At 40.8% G+C, this 19,276-nt stretch overlaps 1 protein-coding gene across 2 annotated transcripts in view; it reads right to left on the bottom strand.

The window, feature by feature from the left end:
- Positions 1-3,698: 3,698 nt before the first annotated feature.
- HSF2BP (heat shock transcription factor 2 binding protein) overlaps positions 3,699-19,276 on the bottom strand; it is a 36,088-nt gene continuing 20,510 nt past the window's right edge. For both annotated transcript variants that reach the window (XM_052674277.1, XM_052674278.1), the window contains exons 7-8: positions 12,957-13,060; positions 3,699-4,407 (exon numbers count right to left, since the gene is read on the bottom strand). In XM_052674277.1, the coding sequence (XP_052530237.1) occupies positions 4,199-4,407; positions 12,957-13,060 (313 nt within the window). In that variant the 3' untranslated portion in view covers positions 3,699-4,198. The remainder of the gene's footprint in view (positions 4,408-12,956; positions 13,061-19,276) is intronic.

Raw genomic sequence — 19,276 nt, 5'->3', positions numbered from 1 at the left:
TTCAACATCCAACCCTTTTCTCTGCCTTAGCTCAAATCAAGACCTAAGTGGCACGATAGCCACTCAAGGAGCTCAGTAGGACCTGACCTCCATTGTTCATCTGGAACTGGCTGGTTGTGTTACATCCTGCCTTCTCCAGCCCTTTTAGAGGCCCTCACCTCTCCTTTTCTCAGCGACTGCTGCCTCTTATGACTGCAGCCAAACAGCACAGAAAATGAAAAACACACACATTCGAAGAGATTGAGCACCTGGCGTCAGAAATGCTGTAACTGCAGTCGCACCCACAGTAAAAATTATAGTCCTATAAATTACATGTGGAACTATAATATGGTCAAGGTCTTTTTGAAGTTTCTGACCTAGCAAGTTATACATTGTAAAGGTCATCATAAAAGCACTGGAGAAGTTAAAACCTGTATGACCTCAAGAGTTTTCTGATGACTTTTATCAGTGGTATCTCGTAACTCATATGCATAAGAAATCAGCAGTTGCAAAAGGTCTTGCATACGTATCAGGAGAACTGCCTATGGGACAAGGTACACATGGCATGATGCAGCTGCACATTTGATGCCGTGTATGGAAGAAGCACAGTCTGTAGCTGGTAGCATGCAAATACAGAGGAAATGGAGGTTTCTTACTCTCTGGTAAAACTCCTTTCTCCTCACCTCCAGAATCATTCCAGACTGAAAGCAGTAGAAGAGATGATTCATACAGCATTTGCAAGATTTGTAAAATCTTATCAATTCTGAAGTCCAATTTGTGCTAATCAGGGCATATCACAAGTGCAAATGTTAACCCAAAGGAGCAGCTAAATGATTGGCACAATAAAATGAAATTTAATCATCTGAAAGTTCACTCGTGGCCACACGAACAGATCACCACCCTCTACAATTCGTCCTACTGCTTACTTCCACTCTTAAACAATCGTAACAAGATGATGTGTTGTGAACCCTAATCCACCACCTTTGGCATAAACTCCTGTGAGAGGTCAGTGTCAGCATGCAACCACACATCTGTTTCCCTTAGGAACCGGGCAGCTGGCTGCCATTCTCATACAAGATCGCAGTCCCCCCTTGAGAGATGTAAGGACAATCATGCTGTCTCATCTGCCATTCAGCACAGGGCACAGAGATTCCAGGAAGGTCAGAGATCTGCCTTCGGACTGGTTCTTACTTTCTTCTCTACTGAGGCTTTCCAGCTCCTTTTAAAAACTACCTAAAAACCTGCACAAACAAACAGTGGGGCAGGATGTTGTATAGCTGAATTTCTTAACTTGCAGGCAATATGTTTAGGGGATCCTCATTTCTTTCTCCTTTCCATCAATCATCAGCATCAAATAAGAAAAGTGAGCATTTCCCAGGAGTGTCAGTGAACTGACGCAATTTCAGCAGCTTTGTACGCAGTATATAAAACTCAAAGGAGTAAAGTTCAATTTTAATTGTGCAGCTGATATCGTGAAGTAAACAGGCGTTTTCTTTTAAAGACTTTTAAAACAGATTTTTAATCTTTTGGGACAGCTTAGCGTAAGAGTCAAATTCTACTTTCAGCTGTAAATCTATAAATCACTTGTAAATCTAGAGTAACTCGGATAATCTCAATCCAACACCAAACTTGTATTTTCTTCTTCACTGAAACTCTGAGATTGTGCAATGGAGGAAAAGCTCAATGGAATAACTCCAGACTTTGAACAGGGCTACAGAAACTGCTGCTTTGGCTGTCTGAACTGCCTTTTCTCCTGCAAGCTGGTGATCAGCTGATTAGTTATTATTCAGAATAATCACATCTGGTTTTTTTTCAGTTGGATGCAGAAAAAGCAACATTCTAAACCCAGCATTTCCAAACCATGCATTGAACTCTGGTTCTAAACCAGTAAAACTTCCTAGTTTCTCAGTTTCAGGTTGAAACTTTTCAGCAAAATAGAACCTGAGATTTACAATGTTTATGTTAACTGGTCTTGGACCACACCAGTCATACTGTGCTCCATGTTCAACATGGAAACGTTTCACAGATGGAGTGAGTCTCTCTTTTTCATCCATTCTGCATAATAAAACCCTCAGGACAGAAAAAAAAAAGATCTTCTTAAGCTGGCTGGATCACTGATTGCTTGATTCTGAAGAAGTGGTCCTGGTGAGCTGTGCCTGAAAAATAAACCATCTGAGAGACAATTAAAAACTTATCATCAGATCTGAGCAGCCTGCTGGGAATCATCTATTTTAACTTGGCTATTAAGTGCTGAGCACAATTGAGGTTTTCAGTGGACATACAACTAATGAAAAGTCCTGACTGTTTTGTTTTCCTGATTTCATAGGGAAATGAGGTGCAATTGCATTGCCAGTCGCTCTTGTATCATTTGAATCTGTTGGTCAGTTCCCAGCAAATCTGGCTGAAGAGATGACTTCTCAAAGAAGCTCCCTTGAGCTCCATGAAGAGTTAGGGTAAACAGCAATAGAGATCTCTATAAAAACCTTCTAAAGGCAAAGCTGGCAGACTGGGGTGCACCCACCTTGGCAGCAGCCTGACAGCCCATTGCCACAGGTTACTAACCTGACCGTGAGCATCCACGTCACCCTCACCTAGCACACTCCATGCAGTCAGTTGGGTGGATGTGGTTTCATAATGGAAGGGCTGGAAGGGACAGAAAGGTGTTCAAGGAAAGTCTCAAGTCTACAGGACGTGAGGCTTCACCAGTTCTGCTCGCTGACCTAGTTTTCTTCTTTTTAATGCTATTTATTGGCTTCCAAAAGTTTGATGAAAGACCATCATGAGCAGATATCCATTAAATTAAAAGTGGACGCCCCATAGTGTTTCTTAAAACCAAACACTTTCATGAGTTGATATTTTGGGAAATTACAGGTTATCACTCTGATCCTTTTAAGATTAAACTCCAGGATAGCAAGATAAGAAAACAAATCCAAAGAAAGCACACTTTAAAAAAGATTTAAAGTCTTCCAAAAATTGGCACCTGGCAAGTTCAATGTACTCTTGAATCAGACACTGCAGAACCCCGTGCAACCCTTCTGCGTGAGACCTGTATCTTCATGTGAAACAGTCCCAAATCAGACAGCTACTCTTTGTAATGCTTGAGCCAATTACTTCCAATTTGCCAGCTGGTATATGACATTTCCAACTGTGAATATTCATCATTCTGCAAAAAAGTCTATTGGAAATGCTTTCACACCTATACTTAGACAATATTTAAATCCTATATGTTTTCTTTACAGCTGGATTAAAAGATGTCCACTCTGTATTTTGCTAGTTACACAGTTGATGTGCCATAACTTTAGTATTTTGATACCACAGCATTGCATTTCTCATTTGCTACTCCTTCAAATAGCATCACCTAACTGGCTGTGTTTCTATCATCAAAGAAATGGACAACATTTTTCTCTAAAATACATGTCTAACTTCTACCACTACAAAGCACACAGATGTCTGTATGTAGCACTGAGGTAAGCAAGTTATACAAAGCAGCTCCAGCAGCACAGTTTTGAGGGAATGCAATGCTGCTCATGACAGAGAAGCTGTTAATTCTAGCATCTTCTGCACACTGGGTACCACAAACAACAGTAATTAATATCCTTTTTCCAGGGCTTTTGAAAAAAACAATGGCTCGATTTCTAGTATGCTTGGCAGCCATAAAATGGATTGACTTGCAGTTCCAGTGAGTCTGAATGCAAATTTTGAAAACAGAATCCATCACATGTGAAAGAATTTGAAATTTATTTTATTAAAATGCAAAAAGAGAGGAGCAATAAGATCAATAAAACTAGAACTTGGGATGCATTCTGACACAGAATTATGAGAAGCAACAAGGTTCTCTTCCAGTATAATAGTTCTTAAGGATGGACCGAAATGATTACTTACTACTCCAATAAACAACTCGTCATCAACGGATGAGATGGCCATTCTACTCCCTGCATGTGATAAACAGACAACATAACCTTAGCACTTTGGAAATCCATCATCAACGAAACTCTGCTCCTAGAAATGAAGCCTTTCCCATCTCAACCAGATTGCCTACTTGGACATTTACAACCCAACATATTTTCCTCAGCATTATTGTACCTGGATTGCCTAATTTCATAAAGAAATTCTGTCAGAGAAACTTACGCAGGGAATTTTTCCGTCAAGACAGTTACCAATAACTCCCGCAGCACAGAAATACAGGAAAGACATAAGCAGTCGGTGTCACAGAGCTCTTCTATGCTTCATACTCAAGTATTTTAAGATCTTCAAGTAGCTCTTTTGCAAGTGCTTGCAGTTCCGCATTGCGGCTCTTTGACAGTGTAATGATACGTTGAAATGGCAAAGTATCACGCATCTCACAGGCTGACTTGGCTAATACTTCTGGCTCCAGAATCACAGACTGGAGGAGCCGCAGAACGTGAAGGCACACTTCAGTATCCGGGTCTAGAAGTGGAAGAGGAAAGAATCCGGTGCTTATTAGAAGTGAGCCTCCCCAAAAAAATAGTATGCAGCCATTTCTCACGGCTCAACACACAGGCTGGGAATAACCACAGTGTCATAATCTGCAGGTGCCATTTGGTGCTGGCTTGTTGGCTCCAGAAGGAACCTGAAACAACAACTCTGCCCTATTCAGCAGCATTTATTCAGTTGTGTTTGGGAGGAACAGACAGCCAGAAACCTCTCTCTTATCTTTCAGATGTTGAAAAGGCTACAAATAAGGGAATTTATCAGCTTAAATTTACTCAGTCAGTAACCAAGATATACTGTTGGATGCAATACAATTTAAGAGCACAACAAGCTCTACCCCATGACTAATTAGACTTAAGAAACAAACAGACCAACTAATCAAATCAGCAGTAAAACACAATGCTTTCCTTTAATTTTTTACATAAGCCTTCAGATTCCTTCAAAGCTCAATACAACATTTATCTTTACAAAACTTTCTTGGCAACGACATATCAACCTTTCAGTTTAAATCAGTCTACATGAAAGCGAAATGGGTACTGAAGATCAGCATTGCTGCATCAGAGAAATTTACCAAGGAAGACCTTTGAGTGGCTTAAGCTAAGAAGACATAACAACTCTACTGTTAGGAAAACAAGATGCAATTTTAATTACTCAAACATTAGGAGCATTATCTTTTCATTGTTCACAACAGTCCGTTTGCTTTTAGTTGCTTATAATTTTAGCAAAAGCATCTCATAGAAAGCACAATTTTTGCAATTCTCTATTCTGCATATTCCAAATGAAAATGTATAATACAGTTTTAGGCTAAGAAGTTATTTGTTTCAATTGCCATACATCATTTATGTGTTCATTGTTAGTATGCACAATCTTCAGCCAGCCTTCAATAAAGCCATGTGCTGGAATGTGGGGAGAAATAAGTACCTGAAATGACCACAGAGAGCAAATTCCCACTGGAGGAGCATAAATGTGGTGCAGCAACAGATCATGTTGTGTTGAGTTGTAAGGAAAAATGTTTGGCAGGCTGAGGCAAATTCTTTTATTTGTTGGCTTATTTAATAGTGACACCTACAACCTGGAAAAGGGGTGAGGAGAATTACCCATTAAAGCATAAGGGAGCAGTAGCATCCAAGGGAGAAAATGGAATAAGGTGGACAGTGAAAATGACTATGGCTTTAAGCATGAAACTGTCTGTTCAGATGGGAATTTTTAAGCAATTCCCACTGTCACATCGCCGAAGAACAATATTAAAAATTGTGACATCTGATCTATCCCCACAAGACAGCCAGTCTCTCTTTTTTCCCCCCATTTTCTTTCAATAAATGAGATCTGTATCTATTTTCTACCACATTTCCTTCACTATTTAAAGTGCAAACCTCGTGAGAAAAGAATTCTGCTTTCTCCTGGGAAATGCAACTGCCCCAAACCAAACAACAAAATGCATTTTCTGCTATTTTGTGTAAGACTATCCTTAGTCACTGGGCACACTGGATAACTTAAGTCATTTGAGTAAGTATTTAAAAAAAAACAAACCAGTGATGATCAGTGCTGCACCACCACAGAAGTGGCCATTCTCATAGAACAGCTCCTATTGCTGGTTTCTGGACTGAGGGCCCATGGAATCCCTTTCTATCTTCATGCCTACCAGTCTTTTTTTTTTTTTTAATTTTTATGTGTTTATTTATGTATTTATTGCCCCCTTTATTTGTACTTAGAATTATTCTGCATTTCTTCACTGGAAATAGCAGCAATAAAACACACCCAAATAGGCTGAAAGAAGCTTTTGGGAGTGAAATCTATGTAGCTCATTACAGCCTTCCTCTGTGTGAGATTATCCCTCCTTGTAATAAAGACATTAATACTTGCAGTGATTTGCTATGCTGCTGGGAAGCTCCATGTATGTAAGATCTGGATAAATAGTGCTTCATTATTAGTGCTGTTACATGCATTTACTTTACTATTATCTGCAAGAGCTTGAAAGCTGTACAAAGAATTGATTAAGAACCAAGTGATAGCCGGGGGGTAACAAAGTCAGGACCTGTAGGAGATCAGGAAACAAACTCCAGCTTGACTAGCAACAACATTTTCCAATAAGTGAGGAGGTTCTAGGAAGAATCTTCAACAGCAGCCAGAGAAGCCCAACAGCTTGACTCACTCTAACAAGGAAGGAAATGATTCTGCACCAGAAGATGACATAATATGCATCAAACCTCCAGTTTCCATTGTTGTGCATGTGTTGTGAGTTGCCTTGAATTAAACAAATACATATGCCTCAGAATATACTTCCTTAAAATTACATACGATTTTGAAAATAGTACTTACTACAGATACTCATGTTTTTTTAAAAATAACCCTAGAAATCTTACCCTTCCCTCTTCAACATCTTTGGAGGTTTTTTTCTAAAACCCCCACCTAGAGAACAGTTACAAGAAATGTGAGGAATCTTCATTATTCAGCACTGTGTACTTCAATAGCCTCCAGATTTAGTCATTTGTACACTAGCTGAGTAACATCTTGTTTGTACAAGATCAAAAAAAAAAAAAAAAAAAGAAAAAAAAAGCCTCCACTGCAATCAAATCACTGCATCATATCCTCCCAACAACCAGCACACACATCTCCTGCACTAAAACTTCAAAACTACAGTCATTATTTCTGGGCAATAGGGTAAGAAATCAAGCTGCTTGCCTCAGCCGGGGATCACACGCGGAGCGTGAGCCTACCGCCATCACAAAGCGCTGATGCAATTTTAACAAGGTATTGAAGCTGCTGGAGTTTGCTGACGTTCTGCGAGCTGCCAGCACCACTGTTTGATGTCACTGGCTTTCAGTCACTGACAAAAGCAACTGATAACGTGGACAGACTTTAGTCACATCTGTCATTAGCACCATGCTCTCAGATGAACTGTTCCCTACAGCGGGATTTAAGTAATTGCATTACATCAATGCTAAACAGCTTATCTACAATTGGCTCTGAGCTGCATGAGCTCCATTTACACGTGCCCGTACCATTCCCTGGCCACCTGAGTGTAAGATTTATTACCAGCAAGCAGTTTACAGCTATGCCTATGTACGAGAGCAATATTTCAAAAGCTTCCCATTACTGCTGCTAATGTAATTCAATTCAATCACTGTCTGATTCTAGCACAAAGGGACAACCTCTCCCATTCCTTTTTATGAACCTGTCAAACTGACTACGTTCACAGCGGGTCTAATAGAGAGAGATAGGGCCACAGCTAGTTCCATGTAAGATCTTTCCACAGCGCTAATGCTGGTGGAGCTGAGCCAATATCTGCAGCATGCAGAGTTTTCCAGACACTTTCATAATGCTGATTGGTCCAAGAGCCAAGAGGTATTGCAACATAGACACTATGCGAGGAAGGAGCAGGGAGAAAATTGTGGCAGTAAAAAGAACAGCTTTGCTGTTGCAATTCCTATGGATGCAAATGCATTTTTGCTCTGCAAAACATCTTCTCCAGCTCCTGCAGAGCAGCTGGATTTGCTTCAGTCTGTTCCCTGGCCAAGCAACTGCTTTCACGGCCATACACGGACTTCAGCTTAGCAGAAATCCCCACTCCCCTACAGATACATGCTTGTCATACTTTTACCAGGGAAATCCTCAGGGAGACTCAAGGAAGGAGATCATAGCAGCCAATGCAGACCCAATTTGCCTGACTGCTACATATAGGGCTGAGAGTGAAAAGGAACTCACACAGATGCAGTCCTGCAGCAGACAGACTCCTAAGTGACCTGTTAGGTGCATTCCCCAGCTTCAATCAATCCTAATTTGGGCATCTGAGGACTCCCAAAATAGCTACTGATCAACAGGAGACCAAACTAGTGCTTTACAGTGACAGATGCATTCACCAGAGTTAAGGTTCCTTACATATATTCACAAAAGGAAAACCACTGTCAGGATGGAGAACATCAGTTTGCACGGCTCTGATGTTAAGGAGGAGGATCTGGTCAAGAAACTCCTCCTCAGATGGTAATGACAGCCTCTCAGGGCTCACCAAGAGCTCTATTTAGAAAAACAGAATCTGCTTCTTAGAGAAGAGCAGGGGAAAAGGGCAAGTATTCAGTGAGACCTCCTCTAGCCGCTTTCGAGCTTTTCAGTCAGCAGTGGTTCAGGGACTTTTTGTGTCAGAGCTGACATCTTTCCATTTAAGAAAATAGATGAGTTCTTTAAGGACAAGTAGGGTAATCCTCTTCTTAAGACAGCAAGAAGAATATGAAACTGCTGAGAGTTTGAAAAACCGGTAACTGAGGTTTCTATTTACCAACCAAAATTGGTTTTAATACAGACACTGATTCATAAACAGCAGAGCTCTGTTTGTCCAGATGTCTTTTAAATAGCACGCTGCCATGCATTTAACCTGAATTTCCAAAATTCTGACAGCTATAACCAATCCAAAACGAAAAGAAAGAAGCTGTCAGGATTAGTCATGAAGAGCAAATACTGAAGGTTGCAGGCAGCAAAATGAGAATGTGCTTCATATAGACATTTATAACAGAGACTGTCATTTGCAAAGAATTTGGATAAACAAGGTTAGATTTCCGTATGGAATTGTGGTGGAGGAAGCTGAAGGGAGAGATCTAAGATTAGTCATATGTCTCTTGTCTTTTGTTTAATGAAGTACCTGGAGCAATTTCCCAGCAAGGATGGGAAATGTCATTGACATAGTCTCTCTGAATTCCACCTCTCTAATACGTCCAACAAGAACAAGAACTGCAATACATGGAAAAAAAGAAAAAAGAAAAAAAAGGAAAAACAAAATGGATGCATGAGTTAAAAACAAACAAAAAAAAAAGTGAAGAGCTCAATTTTCTCCAGCCCTCACTTGTTCGTACATGCTCTGTACGATTAAAAATGAAAAACAAAACTTAGTCTTTACCAGTAACACTGGAGCTAACTCCAACTTCTTCAAAAGATCCTTTGCAGGGGAAAGTCTCAGTCTACCTCTTTGAAAATGGCTGATTGAAAGTCTTAATGCATCTGCAGAAGTAAAGCACCAGCAAAAAAATACCGACAAATCTCAAGAGGATTTCCACCTAAAGTTATATAACTTCTCTTTCTACTGCTGAGGACAGAGCTTCCTGAAATCTGAAAGTTACATAAAACCTTTACCCAAGATATCAACACAGGGACAGCAGATGGAGATGGAGAAAACTAAAGCTGGCTATATCCTCCAAGACAGCAACAGCTGCTCTACACACAAATGGTGCTCCACAAGAAGAGAAACCTACTAATTCCACAAGCTGCTTCACAGACAGAAATCTGAGTCATCATCCACATATTTCATGCTCCCACCAGGCTGGGAAGATACAGGTAGGAATAGGTGATAGCTATGCAAGAATACAACAGCTGCATAGCTATGGGACTATTTTCTTCAGTGATCACTCTTGCTTATTAAAGGATGCCCCACCTTTCAGGCAGTACTTAATAAGGGGGGAAAAAAGAGGAAAAGAACAGTCTATGTCATACAGTGCTAAGCACAGTTCTGCATTACCTTCAGAAAGTGTGTCAAGCATTTGTTTTATACTGTTTTATTTGTTTTATATATATATGTTTTATATGTTTCAGTATAGCCTCCAGCAGAAAGAGCTATTAAGAATTCCTTTTAGTGCATGTGAAGACATTCTGGCTCATCCAAATTTTCTAAAGACAGTAGAACAGACAAAATCCCTTTGTTGTTAACATTCTTTCTCCACTAGGAATCATTACCAGGTTTGCCTCCTTTCTCTTATCATCCATGTGTTCAATGTCAAGGCATATTTCGAAAAAGTCAATCAGGCAGACAATCTGAATCAAATCACTCTTTGCTTTAGATGTAACAAGGGAGAATAAAGAAAATCAAGATATCGTGTGTTTCCTCTCTACTTTACTTAGAATCATAGAATCATAGAATCACCAAGGTTGGAAAAGGCCTAAAAGATCATCCAGTCCAACCGTTCACCTATTCCCAATAGCTCCCACTAAACCATGTCCCTCAACACAACATCCAGCCTTTCCTTGAACACCCCCAGGGTCGGTGACTCCACCACCTCCCTGGGCAGCCCATTCCAGTGCCTGACCACCCTTTCTGAAAAGCAATACTTCCTCATGTCCAGCCTGAATCCCCCCTGCTGTAGCTTGAAGCCATTCCCCCTGGTCCTATCACTAATGACACGAGAGAAGAGGCCGACCCCCAGCTCACTACAGCCTCCCTTCAGGAAGTTATAGAGAGCAGTGAGGTCTCCCCTGAGCCTCCTCTTCTCCAGGCTGAACACTCCCAGCTCCTTCAGCCTCTCCTCATAAGCCCTGTGTTCCAGACCCCTCACCAGCTTTGTTGCCCTCCTTTGAACACGTTCCAGGGCCTCAATATCTTTCTTGCAGTGAGGGGCCCAAAACTGGACGCAGTACTCGAGGTGCGGCCTCACCAGTGCTGAGTACAGGGGAAAAATGAGGACATTCTTCCCCGGGGAACAAGAAGATTGGGAAGTGACTGAAAATTCTGAGAAAGAACTTGAGGGATTTATCTGTTGTACACAAGCAATTGGCCTGGATGTATAGTCTGAGATCATGGACACTTGTAGATTGGTGACAGGAAACAAGATGATTCGCTGAAAATTAAAAAAAAGTCAGAGGATGCTTTCAGAAGACTCTTAGTGAAAGCGCAGATGAAGGCCTAGAGAACTGCGGAAAGCTGAATCATCTCTCAAGCCTTAGCCAAAACAGTCTTTGAAGAAGCTTCCTGTAGGACGGCAGCGTATACGGGACACTGACAGCAAACCGTATTGCTCAGTTCTCTTGCATGGAAAAAAAATGTAAGTCTTTATACTGTGGCAACTGCAGATGTTTATAATCTAATCGGGGCCAGCAGAAGGTGAAGATCCTGGCTGCAGAAACAGTAGAGAAGCAAGTGCGTGAGAAAGCTACTGAATTCTGGAGAAGTTCAGAGGTTGATTAAATGTAGAGAAAATGACAGCGATCTCATAGAAAATGACCAGAACAAGACTGCATCTTGGGTCCAACCTCTCATCCGATATACAAACTAGTCAGCCATCTCCCTTGACAGTAAGCAGACTTCCTCTCAAGTAAAAAACCTGAACTAGCAGATGCGGGTTATCTGAGCATCTTCCTCCTTTGCTGTATGGGGAGAAACTTATTATCAACACACAAAGGAATTAGCCATGCCCATCTTTTCCTTCCACAACCCATCCACACACAATTAACAGTATCAAAATGTAAAGTAGCCTTTCAAATTTCTTATTGCCACTAACAGCAGTAAATTATTTCTAATTGTGCCCTATTTTATTCTCTTGCACGACCTGGGAGCCTCCTTCAAACAAAAGACTGCATCAAACAAGATCAGCTTCTTTATCTTATCACAAAATTTAGAAGGGCACACTTGGGAACTCACATTTAGACCAGGTTTTTGAGATTTTGGTTTGTTGTTTTTTGCTTGCTTGTTTGCTTTACTAGAGCAAAGCTCATGTGTATTAGCCAAACACGGAGTAAAGGAAAATCTGAACTAGCATATGTTCAACTTCTACGTACAGCAGAACAAGGACGATATACACAGGGTACTCTCTGAGAACATAATTTTTCTCAACTGACATTAAAAAGCTGTAAAAACAGACAGGTGTTTTTCAACAGCATTACAAGGATTACTTCATTTTCTGAGATTGCAGAAGAGTCTATGGCAGTGCAAAGCTGTAAGTTCCTTAGTGAAAAGCACGGCTACCTTAATATACTTGAGAGAACTGTGGAAAAAACAAACAACTTCCAGTTTACAAGCCCAAGTCAAAGCTTTTCAAAAACTTCAACATGAATTTAGTTCTTTGAAAAAGACGATGCAACCTCTGTCACTTCAGCTACCTTTTGTATTTACTTCTCATGTTACAGCAGGGTTTTGCACAGCAATGCAGAGTGCCAAGATGACTAACCTCCCTGATACTAATAAATGAGCACCAAAAATATTCTCATGGACAAGCCACAATAACCTCAGAAACCCAAGACAGAGCAAACTCTAGTTGCAGTTCACATGCAGGACACTGTCATGGCTCTGTAGTTATTGCAGCCCTTACTGTCTCTTACATGCTGTGCACACAGCTGCCAGCCAAGTTCCAACGCATGCGAGCAACGTCAATCTCAGCTGGCTCTTATACAGGGATTTGAGGCCTCTGAAAGAACGTTTCTCCCAAATGTCTCAGGACACAGTTACATCTTCCCTTGTTGTATTTCAGTGATCTTAGTTTCACTCGGGTTTTAAAGTTGGTATACAAAAATACAGGTGACTTTTCTGATGCACTTCACAACATCTCACCATTCTTTATTTTTAATATCAGCCATAAATTTTATATTAATGGAGTATTACATACAGTATCAGAAATGTTGTGGGAAATGCACACCTCCTCCCCGTGTGTCTTTGTCGTTAACTTTTAATCTGACAAAAGCTTTCCACAGTCAGGTTTCTATTTTGTACCTGCCATATTCCCACAATCTACAATCCCCGAAGCCAAATTTACAAGGTTCTTAGAGCAACTTACCATTCAAGAGCCACCAAAGCAAAGGGATAAAACCTGGACTTTCACTGATGTACTTCAAGCCTTTCAAGTTGATACTCACGTTGTAAAGTGACATTAGCATTAGCCTAAAATTGAAAGGAAAAAGAAGTGATTTATTTTCATTTCTTTGCATCTTTTGTTATCTTTTTCTACTTATGCCCATCATGTATTGATGCTGAAGTGTCACCTCATTATTTATACCTTGAGGACAGAAACAAGTTTCAAATGCTACAAAACAATGTAGCTATAGTATGATTACATATTTCACTCCTGTAGAAAAACATGCCACCTAAAAGGTTCATCAAACATACATGAAACATACAAAAGCAGGATTTGGCTTTACATGCCCATACAATCTACACAACAGGTTCACAGTGATAATCTGTGCTGGGCGCAAGATGATTTCAGAGCTGCTTGCTCTGACAAGTAAAAGGGCCAACAGGAAACACAAAAAAGAAAGGCTGTAGGCTGAGTACTAGAAAATGTCAAAGGATGTGCTCCACTGGTTGTGCAATGCAGGCCTTATGTACACCAATCCTACGGTCAGCTGAAACAGATACACAGCTTAGGCCATTCTCTTTGAAGTATTATCTTATTTCTACAGCAGATGAGAACAGATGTAATACATAGCTAATGCACAGCGAGAACCAATGCATTCTCTCTCCTCTTACAGGGAAGAGACTACACCTACCGAAGCACTTAGAAGAAGGGAGCAGGCTCTAAGTATAAAAAAAGGAAGTGTGGGTAGTCACAATTCAGCTTAGCATGCTTCTTCCTATGCTGGACTCTTGCTTTCTGCCACAGGTGGTAGGCAGCGTGATCACAGAATCACAAATATAGAATCACAGAATGGCTTGGGTTGGAAAAGACCTCAAAGATCATCCAGCTCCCCTGCTGTACACAGGGTTACCAACCACTAGATCAGGTAGCCCAAGGCCTCATCCAACTGGATGCTGCTGGCCTGTAAATGGAGACCCTGCTGTGGAAAAACAAGACTGCTCATCTCTTAAAATGTCATCGCAGGCTTTTCTATTCATTCTGCCTTCAGGAATCCTGATTGATTAGTTTCAATTCACAAGTGGAAAGACATCTGGCCTTTTTTGGTTTGTTTTAAGACAACAGCACCAGACTTCAATTTGGCCATAAGTATGCTTTTAGCACAAATCAACACAGGATAGCACAGGCCAAATGCTACTCTCATCCACACCTCTTCAAAACTTGTTTCCAAATGACATTTGGGCAACCTCAAAGCCTTAGAAAAAAGACAATTTTCTTAGAAGGTGATTTCTTTTCGTTTTTTATTACGGTCATCAGGTTGACAAAGGACAGAACCCATATGCTGTCTTCTAGGTTAACAAAGACCGCCTACAGTCTTGCAGCTACAAAGAATTTACTTCATTGAGAATTGAAAAAAAATCTAATGTGACACCTCTGACAAACTGAAACCAAGACTGCTGCTCTTTACAGTCACACTGCACTTCACTGTGTGAACCACACAATAAAAACACAACTCGTTCATTTCAGCTACATTTTCAAAAGCTCCCCCAAACTGTTTTTCCTAATTTATCAGCCCCCTAAATAAGGAGGTGCATTAGTCCTCTTTCGGGACTGTGTAGAAAACAAGTTACATATTAAACCACTCTCAGCGTTTCTACAAGGAGAAAATGAGATTTGTTGGAGAAGTCTTGGTATTTGAACAGGATGACTCCAGCCTGCTGATCCCACCAGTTTCTCTCAAGATGGCTTCCAATTAAGTTACTGCAAACATGAGAACCTTCAGTACGATCAGGAACTTGAAAAAATCTGAAAACCATCAGGAAAGTGGGGGGCTGACTACCAAGTACCAACCGCATCAGCCTCAGCTACGTCAGTGCTGGTGTGATGCTGTAAGACATAGGATGCTACACAGAGAAATGGCATCTTTGCCAGTTTGTGCAGACAAAGTGCCTAGGCCAAAATGCAGTTTTAGCTGCTTCAGACTGTTGGACAAATGTGGCACCCTGAGGCTCCAAACACATCTCCACTTTTCAGCACTAGCAACTACTAACACTAAATGCAAAGGATTTTCTTGACACTAAACCTTCTCCTGCAGCTTCTGCTGAGCTAGTTCTGCTTTCAAATGTTTGATGCAGATAATATCACACTGCCTTCCATACTTCTGATGAGAGTTTTTGTGCAAATTTTGTGTAAAATTTTCTTTTTCAGCTAGGTAGTGTCACTGAGCTTACCTCAGAATTATTTCCATTTTCTTCTAACTGTCAGCAGGAACCTTTCTACTTAATGGTAGAAAGCATACAGGAAAAAAAAAAAAAAAAAAAAAAAAAAAAGCCACGGATGTTAACAAGGCAAACCAATCCTAAAACTGTAGTATGGTTTGAGTTGGAACTTCCTACCCACCTGCCACAGACAGGGGCACTGTGCACTGGATTGGGCTGCCCAGGGCCCCATCCAACCATCCAGCCTCCAGGGATGGGGCACCACAGCTTCTCTGGGCAGCTGTGCCAGCACCTCACTGCCCTCTCAGTGTAGAATAACACTCAACCACTACAATCTTCCAGCCAAGATGACCCTGATGCACCTCAAAAGTTCTGGAGTCAGAAGTTGTCTCACATATCCTTTCCCCCTTCCAGTGACGTTCTCCTACCCTGCCTTTTATGCAGAATATCTTAAAAGCTGTGCAGTGGCTGGAATGACACGATTAGTGCACTTTAAAAAAGCTACGGTTGATGCTATGAATTCCTATTTAATTTTCAAAGATGACAACATGTAAGTCAATGCTCTGGACAATGAAAAGGGAAGATGAAAGAATGCAGCTCCTGTAACATTGACAGAGCACATCATGATACTCAGAACATAGCACTAGGTCTCATACAAACAACTATACAGAAACAGGAGCAGGTTGGAATTCTCTGCCCTGTTCTGGGATCGGCTTGGCTGCTGCTATCTCTCACGACTGTGATAAAGCTGCCTGTTATCCTACTGGCACCATTTCCAAACAAGAGGAAAATAACATTACTCCTAACAGTCTTCACACCTCACATCTCATTCTTAAGTGAACATGGCTTAAGTTAATCTGCCATCAGCAAGATTTCCAGCAGTCTCCATGCATATCTTCATATAGCAGGAAAGGAAAGCAACACAACTCAGTTCAGTCTGCAACAAAAGATAAGCTACATTAACTGCTGCACTGCTACGAGTTTGATCACTCAGGCTCTTAAGTAGTTAGAAACAAGAGCAATAGATTATTAAATCTACTGCATCAGTGGCCATCAGTAAGCAGTGAGAGGTGCTGTGGAATTGAATTTGCAGCCATAAAGCCCACACGCTCCTTTTTATATGGCTCCTGCAGCTCTTAATGCAATCCAGAATCCAAGCCCTGACAAAGCAGCACAGCTGTAATTACATCTAATCAGCCAGAATTAAAATGATCAAAAAACAATACCTCACAATGGAAAGTGCTAATATTTCTCGACAATTTCTTTCATCATTAATCTGTTTGACATTTACAGTTAGAAATAAAGTGACGTAAAGAGATACCGCTATGTTTGTATTCTTCTTTTACTTGTTTGCTATGTGCAGACAAAAGAGACTTGAGTTGTGCTGGTGATCCAGTAAAGTGCTGTGGTTTGCAGGGTCACAACAGGACTCAGCCCATCCCACTAACCAGCACTAAGGGCCTCATCCTACAGTAGCATATTATTACTAATTAAACACACATGTGTACAATACAAACTTTTCCAGGCCCTTCATACCAGTTTATATCACCAGTACTTGCACATGCTAGTAAGTACTTTTTGTAATTCCTATTTTTATGAAGGAAATCTGACACACAGCATGACTTCATAGACAGTATTTTCTGCTTTCTGTCAGTGTGGAGAGTTCTTTAGCTATGCGCCTCACAGTCTTCATATTTGGGCAATTCCAAAATAATTAACATTGTGTACTACTGTATCTGTCACTGCTTTAAAATCTACAGCTAAAACCACTGTGAAGGCCCTTTTCCTTAATAGATGGGATTAGTACATAGAGTGAAATATTCTTAGTGGCTGCTTCCAAGTGCTACACGAGCAAAGCTGAAGATTCCTATCAATTTAATTACAGACATAAACAATTGTGAAAATGCTTACTGACCACCTAATAATTATTAGTGTTGATCAAAGCCTACAGCAACGCCATGTAAAATCTTTCACACCATGATTTCAGAAAGGCAAAATAACGTCATGAGATTTCAGTCCTAGCACCCACATAGAAGCTTTAGCTATATGGATAGTGTAGCATTGTGAGAATAATTGGAAACTTTTCCCCTAAATGTTTTATTTATACATTGTTACAACAACAAAAAACCCTCACAGGATTGCTAGAACTAAAAGTGGGAAATAAGAGAACTTCTCTTTCCAGTTTACTTGGTGTTCGATTCTGCTGCGTGCAGAATTAGTCACAGTCTCCCCCTATTTGTCACACAGTAAAGAAAAATACTTTTGAAAATAGAAGCTAAAAAATAATTTTAAAGAAACAAAACTGAGCAAAGGACAAACACATCCTTGAAAATATGAAGTCAAATTTTGTCTTTTATTGCCTAAATGTTAAGTCAGTAATTTCTTTCCATTTTGGTCACAACAACCCCAGGCAACCCTACAGGCTTTGGCAGGAGTGGCTGGAAAGCTGCCTGATGGAAAGAGACCTCGGTGTACTGATGGACAGTTGGCTGAATGTGAGCCAGTAGTGTGCCCAGGTGGCCAAGAAGGCCAATGGCATCCTGGCTTGTATCAGGAATGGTGTGGTGAGCAGCACCAGGGAAGTCATCCTGCCTCTACATTCAGCACTGGTGAGGCCTCACCTTGAGTATTGTGTTCAGTTTTGGGCACCTCAGTACAGAAAGGACATGGAGATGCTGGAGCAGGTCCAAAGAAGGACAACAAGGCTTGTGAAGGGCTTGGAGAAAATGTTCTATGAGGAGAGACTGAAGGAACTGGGGCTGTTTAGTCTGGGGAAGAGGAGGCTGAGGGGAGACCTTATCACTCTGTTCCAATACCTGAAAGGTGCTTACAGTGAGAGCGGGGTTGGTCTCTTCTCACTGGGACAGGAGGGGAAATGGCCTCAAGTTGCTCCAGGTAAGCTTAGGTTGGATATCAAGAAACACTTCTTTACAGAAAGGGTTGCTAAGCTCTGGAATCGGCTCCCCAGGGAGGTGGTTGAGTCACCATCCCTGGATGTGATTAAAAACCGTTTGGATGTGGTGCTCAGGGACATGATTTAGTGGAGGGTTGTTAGAGTTAGGGTAGTATGGTTAGGTTGTGGTTGGACTTGATGATCCTCAAGGTCTTTTCCAACCTGAGCAATTCTGTGATTCTATGTAATGCACAGAGTGGTGACATTTTGAGAGAAATACACCACCCTTCTAAAATGATGGACATTCTCATCCACAAGACAGAGCTGTAAAAATATCTGTCTGTATGTGTATATAGAATCACAGAATCACCAAGGCTGGAAAAGACTTCCAAGATCATCCCGTCCAACCACCCACCCACCACCAATATTTCTCCACTAAACCACGTCCCTCAGTACAACACCTAAACGTTTCTTGTGCAAATTCTTCTTTAGACTTCACTCAATTTATTATACCAAAAGGCTCTATTGAACCCCTAACGGCTTCATGGGATTGATTCTGTGTACTTTATTTCTATTTCATGTATTTCAGTATTTGTACTGCAGTACAGCCACAATGTTCACAGCATCACATGCGAGTCTTCTGGCAGATTTTGAAATATAATTAAAACAAAATATCGTTTCAAAAGGAGGGCCTTCAAATCCAATTGCATTATCAAACTACATTAATACAACCTGAAATGTTCAAAAATCACATCTTACCCCACAGCTGCTCATTTGCTTAAAATCTTGACTATGTTTAGGAACACTTTCCCTCCTCCCCATTAAAGAAAATCCTTTTTGTTTTTGTTTTTTTTGGTTGACATGCATGCTTTCAACCACTGTAGGACCTCTCTTAGTATTTTTCCATAAATACACAAAGGCACAAACTATCTTTTCTTTCTTAAGTTGAATCTTTTAGTTGGGACTTAACAGAAAAACACCGCTGCAAGTGTTAACTAGCTTGCTTTGAGGCTGACCTTCAAGACCAAAGCTTGGGAAACACAGGAAACGACTGACCCCAAAGTATCTATCTATTGCATACAGCACAGGCTGTTCAGCTTCCTCTTCTCTACCCTTCATGTGAAGGCAAGTATCTTCAGAGGGCAGCTTATTCACTTCCAACATGGGCTGAATGAGTCATTTTACAGCCCCAT

Source organism: Tympanuchus pallidicinctus, unplaced genomic scaffold (genome assembly GCF_026119805.1).
Source record: "Tympanuchus pallidicinctus isolate F22 unplaced genomic scaffold, pur_lepc_1.0 scaffold14, whole genome shotgun sequence".
NCBI classification, from domain to species: domain Eukaryota; kingdom Metazoa; phylum Chordata; class Aves; order Galliformes; family Phasianidae; genus Tympanuchus; species Tympanuchus pallidicinctus.
Note: the sequence above shows the minus strand (reverse complement) of the source record. Positions and strands in the feature narration are given on the sequence as shown.